At 44.7% G+C, this 8,166-nt stretch overlaps 1 protein-coding gene across 6 annotated transcripts; it reads right to left on the minus strand.

The window, feature by feature from the left end:
- Positions 1 to 2,273: 2,273 nt before the first annotated feature.
- LOC100843735 (pentatricopeptide repeat-containing protein At4g02750) lies at positions 2,274 to 6,857 on the minus strand. 6 transcript variants are annotated; one of them, XM_014895480.2, is made up of 4 exons: positions 3,631 to 6,857; positions 3,278 to 3,440; positions 2,787 to 3,003; positions 2,274 to 2,664 (listed from the first exon to the last, which is right to left on the minus strand). In XM_014895480.2, the coding sequence occupies exon 1, from the start codon at positions 6,822 to 6,824 to the stop codon at positions 4,029 to 4,031; it is 2,796 nt and encodes a 931-aa protein (XP_014750966.2). In that variant the 5' UTR covers positions 6,825 to 6,857; the 3' UTR covers positions 2,274 to 2,664; positions 2,787 to 3,003; positions 3,278 to 3,440; positions 3,631 to 4,028. The 6 variants fall into 6 exon arrangements, with proteins under 6 accessions (XP_014750966.2, XP_014750967.2, XP_003581008.2 ...); XM_014895481.2 differs by having other exon boundaries at positions 3,278 to 3,446; XM_003580960.4 differs by having other exon boundaries at positions 3,278 to 3,506.
- Between the last annotated feature and the right edge of the window lie 1,309 nt (positions 6,858 to 8,166).

Raw genomic sequence — 8,166 nt, forward strand, 5'->3', positions numbered from 1 at the left:
TCAGATCCGGTTCATCTATTCATGATGATCAGAACACTGTTAGCACACATTATTGCCAAGGCCAAGGTACTTGTTGGTTCTTGCCCCTTTTCTGCATGGGATGCCTTGCAATTTCGCACGCTGACTTTGGTATATCCATATTTAACCTTTTAAGGTGAAGGGATTAATTCCATCCCTTAGTCAGCAACAACCCCTCGACCTCCATGGCGCCTTATTGGCAAGAAGATGAGTTGAGGGGTTGTTGCTGACTAAGGACTTTGGAATTAGCATGGAAGCACGTTGACTGATTGATTCGTCTTATGAAACAAATGAGATGAGTTAGAGTTGCAAATTCCTGACTGATTCCTTCCAGCTAACATTGATAACAGGATATCCAGCCTGACTGAGTCAAGACTAGTGCTTCCATGCATCACCCCTTCAATTCTATGGGTGGTACTGCACAGATCTGAAAGAACTTGAATGGTCCCTTGAATCAGTGTATTATGTCCACTATCCATAGTGCATATTATAAGTACATCAACAGCTTATATATGTGCTTGGTTCACAGTGGGGTTATGGTACAACACACCGGTTCTTCCAAGGTGAGCAATTAATTTCTGCATGAACCACAAGATGCAAAACTAAACTGAACTGACAGATGACTCACCTTTTGCCCATCTTCTTCAAGGATCAGGTCAGGTGAACAACCATGGCCAGATGCAACCTCCCCTTGGAGGCATCAACTTCTGCTCAACACAACCTTCTGCCGGAACAATTTCTTCCTTTATTTCCAAGGAAAAATGCCTGAGCTACATTACTCTGAGGATCTGCCAAACCCTGTTGCTGAACCAAAGCACTCATGTATTTCCAGGTTCAGGTTATGGAAACTTTTAGCAAGCAGGCATATTCTGTAGTGCCTTTTTGGTTGTGTACCACCATCGTCTTGTGTAGTATATGTGATGTTTTTAGGCAGTGCAACATCCAGTTACCATTCATATATGCATATATTTCCGTGGACAAATGATTACCAGCTTACGCTACTCATTATGTGACCCAGTGATGTCAATTGATCCAAAGTGTATATTCTAAATATGTTTCTCAACATTGTACCCTTTCTTTCACCACTGTTTCGTGTGGCTGGCAGCATAACATGGTAACAAAAGGGGGGCAAGTCAAATAACTTTGGATGGACTCACAGGTTGTATACCTTCAACGAAATCAACAAAAGTGTTTGGCGATGGTCAAAGATCAGAAACCTAAGTTCAGAGCAGCCAATCAAATATCGACTCTTAGATCTGGTACGATGTATGATGATCAGCTAAATCACTCTCCAAGTTAAGAAAAATTCTCTCTCTCAGCTTAGGTACATTTCCGGTATATGACTATATGGTGAACACAGATGTGCAACATATTTCAACAGGAAATGTGATGTGGTGAAAATAAGAAAAATTCAAGTGAATGTTCAGAAAAGCTCCTTAAAGCAAGCAGTGGAAGAGAGAAAGTGTCATGATGGTCGTGGCAGGGACGAGGGATCAACGGTCAAAACAAATTAGCACTCTTCAAACAGCATCAGTCGGATATTATCCGTTTTCACCGGCATGTTACAATCCACTTGTGATGCTCTCCTCTGATTCGGCTCGGACTCGGTCGGATAGTACTCATACGGTCATACCATAACCTATTCCGTATTTTTTAATCGGATTTGGACATGGTACGGATTCGGTAGCGGAGCGAGGCCGGGCTGCAAACACATATTGATGGACGGATAGTGCGCTGCGTGCATAGCAGCAATAACTAATAAGTTCATAGTCATTTATGTCGGTCACACTGGAAATTCAAGCATGAATATAGTACTATACACAGCGGAAGTCAAACATAGGTGCACAAGAGTAAATGATTCACTGATTCATGCACATATATGTTAGCTAGCTAACCAAGCCTTGTCATTATGCACACATATGCTGGCTAAATGATAGAGAGGAGAGCATCACATGAAAACGGATAATATCCGACTGATTAGTGTCGGATCATCAGATCGTAATTTCGGATAATGCAGTATCAGCCGGATAACGCTCGTACCATATCCTATACCGTATCCGACCGGATAGTTATTTCTCTTCCCATATCCTATACCGTCGGATTCAGAAACTGATTCAGTCTGTAATTATCCTAACCATTTTCACCCTTACTATTATGATTCCTAGTCTTATATCACATTGAGTGTTTCTGTTTGAAACCAATCAAAAATCCCTCTCCGAATCACAAAGTGCATATGTACAAACCCAGGCACCAACTGTAACAAAGTCATTGTTAAACCATGTATTCATAATGTGGATACATTATTCAGCTGTACTTGCATAAATAAATGAATAATAAGAGCAAATTAAATTATTCTAAATGTACATCAACTGGTGCTGAACACCATAAATCCAGTCTGGTAAATGATCAGCACAGACATTGAGATTTAAGGAAGGAGTCCAATACCTTCTTAGGGGCATCAGTTACCTCGTGTGCAGCTGTGTTTACTGTTTACCCCACTTCTGCTTCCTTGTGCTGCTGCGTGATTATCCATTAAAGGCATGTGAGATCTTGCAGCCCCATGAGTCTGTGAGTGTAAATGTGATGGCAAGGGCGGCCGTACACCACTAGTAGGCAACCCAGTTACATAGTTTAACTGCGGTAATCCTAGCCAACCATAAATTTGTTATGAATGGCATGCCAAGAAAGCTAAACGCAGGATGCCATGTTGCAATTTGCTATACAGTTAAACTATGTAACTGAGATCTGGCAGCCAGTACAACTATTACCTTGATCCTGCTTCCATGATGGGGCTTTGTATGCTGTTGAAGGCAAGCCTGTTGCTCCTAACAGTGCCTCATCATATCTAAGAGTCAAGGACCACTCAAGGCAGAGGAGTTCCAGTTCGATGCCTCTCCATCAAATAAGGAACAATGCAAAACTCTCTCAGAGAAAGCATGCCATCATTATGTTGGTCAGATAAGTCCCACACTTGTTTCAGTACATCTACAAAGTACAAACGAACAACACTTGCATCAGCAATTGGCGATGGCATTTCATACCAAGGGGATATGTTTGGCACATCATAGGGAAACCATCACAGAAACGGGAATAATGCAATATTAGCATCATGGCAAAGGATATGACAGAAATCAGTGTTAAGGGGCTCGTCTAATAAAAATTGTAAAAAGAACACAATAACTGAAGTATCTTATAGACGAGAAATTCACACATTCATGCTTAGGACTTGGGACAGTAAAATTTAGTGATGAGAACGCACCTCTTGGAAGTTCCCAACTGAGAAACACAGTGCGAGCTCTAGCGCCAGTTATTTTTGCCACCTTGGTCATCCACGTTTCCAAAGACTTTAGTGTACTTCTGGATGCCAAATTGATTAACTTTTGGCGATTGAGAAGCAGAATTTGGTACTCCAGCAGAGACACCTGGCACTGGAACACTCAGCTTTGTGATAGGTTGTGTCTGTTGCGGTTGGCTGCCGCCATAACTCACTGTTGGAGTCATTTGGAGACAACCAAGCTCGTTAACAGAACAGAAGATGGACACTAGGTGGACATAGGAAATAGCTCAGCGTTTCCATTAGCATTGACATAAAGGCCGCTAGTGTCAGCTTACCTGCATACAGTTGATATGCATCGATAGGTGCTCTTGTATGAGCATTCAGGTGTTTTTGAAGGCTTTCAGCTGCACCTATCCCTCCTCCCCTGTTTCTTGTTAAGCTTCTTTGCAAAATGATTAAAAAAAAGGTTGATGTTGAATATAGATTGATAATTACCAAAAGCAAACTGAATAACCATATATACTTCATAGACTCGCCAGATGCCGATCCATGCACTTCCAGGGTTAACAAACAGTTCACCATCTTACTGTTGCATCCAAGAACCCACGGCAGGCCACAGCATGGTAACGCAGTTAGTCAATATACTATTGTTTGCTTTATGTTCTCTAACGGAACAAAAACTTGTGAAGAGTCATCAATGTATCTGCTTTCAGAAATAAATCAAAATAATGTATCACCAAAAGTCACCACATGAACAACTCCCGTTCCTAAAATGATGAAACCGATTTCCATCCCTAATGTCAATATCTCTCTTGGTGACATGGGATACAAACTTGATGAAAGTGTGACAGTCACCACATATCCTAAGGTTCTTCATTATCTGTATAGGCATGCCCTTGGGCGTAACAAGAAGGCCATAAGCAACAGCAAGCTTCTCACTGTGGTACAAAAGGGAACTTTCCTTCTGCTCTTCATCGATGTCATGGAGAACAAATTCAGTGTCAGGAACATAGCCTGTACCCCTTAACAAAGTGTACAAATCCTGGAGAGTATAATCTATCTCTTCGATTTTCTCATGTTGTTTATCTCCAGTGACAAATGAGTGCACTTTGTTCCTTATCTGCATCCAGCTACAGCCAGGCTCTTTTGACACACCTCTTTGTTTCATAATTTTCCGGAGCTCTGCAACTTCCACCCACATCCCAAGAGAAGAATATATATTTGACAACATGACATAGTTGCCAGCATTTGATGGCTCAGTAGTGAAGAGTTTCTCAGCAGCTCTTCTACCAATTTCCGCATTCTTGTGAATCTTGCATGCCCCAAGAAGAGCACTCCAAATCACTGTATCTGGCTCAATAGGCATATCATAAATAAATTTCTCAGCTCCTTGCACATCACCAGTTCGGCCAAGTAGATCCACCATGCAAGCATAGTGTTCCAGCAGAGGAGTTAGCCCATAATCCCTGCTCATTGACTTGAAAAATTGCCAACCTTCATCTACCAAACCCGCATGGCTGCATGCATTTAAAAGCCCCACAAAAGTGACCTCATTTGGCAACACCCCTACAGATTCCATATGCTCATACATCTTGATAGCTTCTCTTCCAAGGCCATGCTGTGCACAACCTGTAATGAAGGTATTCCATGTAAATATGTCCCGTTCCTCCATTGAATCAAAAACCTTATGAGAATCAGCACAACCACACTTGAAATACATCGACATGAGAGCATTAGCCACTATAAGTTCTGAATCCATTCCATGTTTAATAGCTACTGTATGTATTTGCTGCCCAAGCTTAGCAGAACCTAGACCTCCACAAACACTGAGAAGTATAGTTAATATTGGTGAATTTGGTTTTTCATGCTCATGTAACATTGTTTTGAAAAACTCCACTGCCTCATCCCCTCTCTCAGCCTGTGCATAGGCAGATATTATCGTAGTCCAAGAGACAACATCCCGACTGAGCATATTGTCAAATATATGTCTTGCATCCTCCAGCATATTATTTTGTACAAGTGCAGCAATAAAGGAGTTCCATGACACAGTGTCTTTAACTCTCATTCGATTAAAAACTTGTCTCACATACTCCATGTTTCTGCACTTTCCATACATAGAAATGAGAGCATTACATACATAACTATTGAATTGGCAGCCGGCCTTGACAGCAAGTGAATGCACTTGTCTTCCTGTCTCAAGAGCTCCAATATGTGAACAGGCAAGGAAGCTACTAGTCAAACTAGATAGGCTGGGTAACATCCCGTTCCTATGGAGCGCTTGGAGTAAATCCAAAGCCTCTTCACTCCTTCCGTTCTGTGCATACCCCGCAATCATCCCAGCCCAGGATATTGTGTTCCTAAAAGGCATCCTATCAAACAGCTCCTTTGCCTCATCAACCATTCCATTCTGCATATACCCAGTAATCATGGCGTTCCAGGACACAACAATAGGATCAGGAATCTGCTCAAATAAAATCCTTGCCTCAGTAATCCTGCCACATCGAGCTAGGCCTGTGAGAAGTGCAGTCTGAGATGGAATGGACTTGACAGGGTCTCTTCCGTAGACTGCAATAGCAGCATCAATTCGGCCACCGTGAGATAGTGCAGCAATCATGGTTGACCATGTATACTCATTCCTCTCTACCATACCATCAAAGAATTTTATTGCAATGTCGAGCGCACTTGCATCCCGAGTATACACATTTAGTATCGATGTGCCAATGACCACATCACTCTCAAAGCCTGTCTTAAGGACTAGAGGGCGGAGGACCTCTAGAACACCAAGATCCTGGAGACCCGTCACAGCTGAAAGCACGGAGGCAAAGTTTGACTGGTCTGGTGATGCACCTTCATGGTGCATCATGCGAAAGATGTCCCAACCTTTGCCATGCTGCTCAATTCTAACATAACCAGAAATCATCACCGTCCAAGTAACCAAGTTGCGCTGAGGCATTTGTTTAAACAGATTCCACGCATCCACCATCTGTCGACTATGGCAATACCCAGTAACCATCGAGTTCCATGATGTGACATCCCTGCTCGGCATTGCATCAAACAGCCTGCGCGCCATGGTGATGTCACCGTTCTGGACATAGCAGCTGACCATGGCGTTCCACGCCACGGTGTTCCGCTCGGGCATTCCATCAAACACCCTGCGAGCATCAAGCACGCGGCCGAGGCGAGCGTAGCCTGATAGCAGGATGGTGGCTGTACGCACATTCCCTCCGGAGATAGCGTCGAAGAGGATCCTCGCGTCTTCCAGCATTCCGCTGTTGCAGTAGGCAGAAATCATGGAGTTCCAGGCGATGATGTCGCGGTGCGGCATCGCGTCGAACACCTCCCTGGCCTCCCGCAGGCGGCCAAGTCGGGCAAGCTCCCGGATACGGGCGCTGTGCGCGCTCTTGTCGAGCGCCCGGTGGACAGATCTCACGGGAAGCGGCGCCCAGGTCGCGGCGGCCGCGGCTGAGAGGTGGCGGCGGAGCTGCAGGTAGCGAGCCATGGGTTTGCTCCATTTGAAGGGGAAAACCATGAAAAGTCGGAAGCAGCGAACAACGGAGAGAGTATAACTGGACATGAATGGTCCGGCCCAGCCCAAATCCTGGCACCCCTGGCGGCTTGAGCCCCAGTTTTCGGCTCGCAGCCCGAAAAAAGCCCAACATAATTAAAAATCAGTTTTTAAGGAAAAAATATATGAAAATATTTTATACACCTGAAATGGTTATTTTAATATTTTTCTATACATATCTAAAAAGTACGGACCGTTCCCTTCACTGCAGTTTCGTCGTCTGTCAAATATCTTGAAGAACGTGGTGGCAAACTTGTAAATTATGTTGCATCAATCGTTCTCCCCCAATCTCTACTCCTCCCGTCTGCTTGTTTCTCCCGCTGAGATGAGATCGAGTCCGCCGACACCACGCCACCACTCGAGGAGAGATCTGGATCGAGCCGCTCCCTCTCCTATTCGTCTCCCATCCCTTGCGCATGGAAAAACTGAGCCGCCGAACCTACGCACTCCGTTGTGGCTGCCGCTTCCCCGTTCTAGGCTGCGGCCTGTCCGCCGCCGTCCCGCCAACTAGAAGGCCCCGACCCGGGTGGCTGATGCTCAGGACCCCACCGTGGCCTCCTCTCTGCCCCGCCGCCTCCTCCCGGCCGCGCCACAGCAGACAGTCGCCCCCTCCTCCCGGCCGCGCCATAGCAGACAGTCGCCCCCTCCTCTCGTCCGTGCAGCAGCAGACACCGCCTCCTCCCGCATCCACACAGCAGCAGCCGCCGCCAACTCTTGTCCCCGTTTTGATTGGAGCGGGAAGAGAAGCCCCTCGTGCTGTAGGACTGTGAGTGTGAAGCCGTGTTTCTTCCGATCTGCGTTAACCGAAGCCTCAATGCTAGGTATGTGTCTAATCTAATCATTGCAGAGGAGAGGAATTGTAGAAATTACGTGAGAAAATTACAAGATAGGTTACTAAAATGGTGGTTTCTGGTGGGGTTTGAAAGGGGCTTGCTTGCGTTGGTTGATTGCAACAGAGGTAGAATAATATTCATGACCTATTTAAAAGGGATGTTTGGTGGTCATAAAAAAACAAAGAATTGTTTTTAATGCATATCTTCAAGTTTCTAATTTTATTTTGTTGTTCAGTTGCAACGCACGGGCATTTGAGTTAGCAATATCAAAAGGTTGTTTTTTGGAGGCTTGGCTCAGTCGGGACGGGATCGGGGTTGGCGTTCTGTTGTCGGGTTTTTTTTTTAAGTCCGGCCTGAAAGCCGCCCCAACGTGACGTATATATGCTATGTCTAGTTTTGGTAAAAAAAAATTGGTCAAAAAAATATATGCTATGTCTAGCTTGGAGTGAGTGTAACGATTTACCGTACCTTAG

Source organism: Brachypodium distachyon, chromosome 5 (assembly GCF_000005505.3).
Source record: "Brachypodium distachyon strain Bd21 chromosome 5, Brachypodium_distachyon_v3.0, whole genome shotgun sequence".
NCBI classification, from domain to species: Eukaryota; Viridiplantae; Streptophyta; class Magnoliopsida; order Poales; family Poaceae; genus Brachypodium; species Brachypodium distachyon.

Bases quoted from the DNA above. Each gene is read 5' to 3' on its own strand.
- LOC100843735 (XM_014895480.2), bottom strand. From the start codon at position 6,824: ATGGTTTTCCCCTTCAAATGGAGCAAACCCATGGCTCGCTACCTGCAG.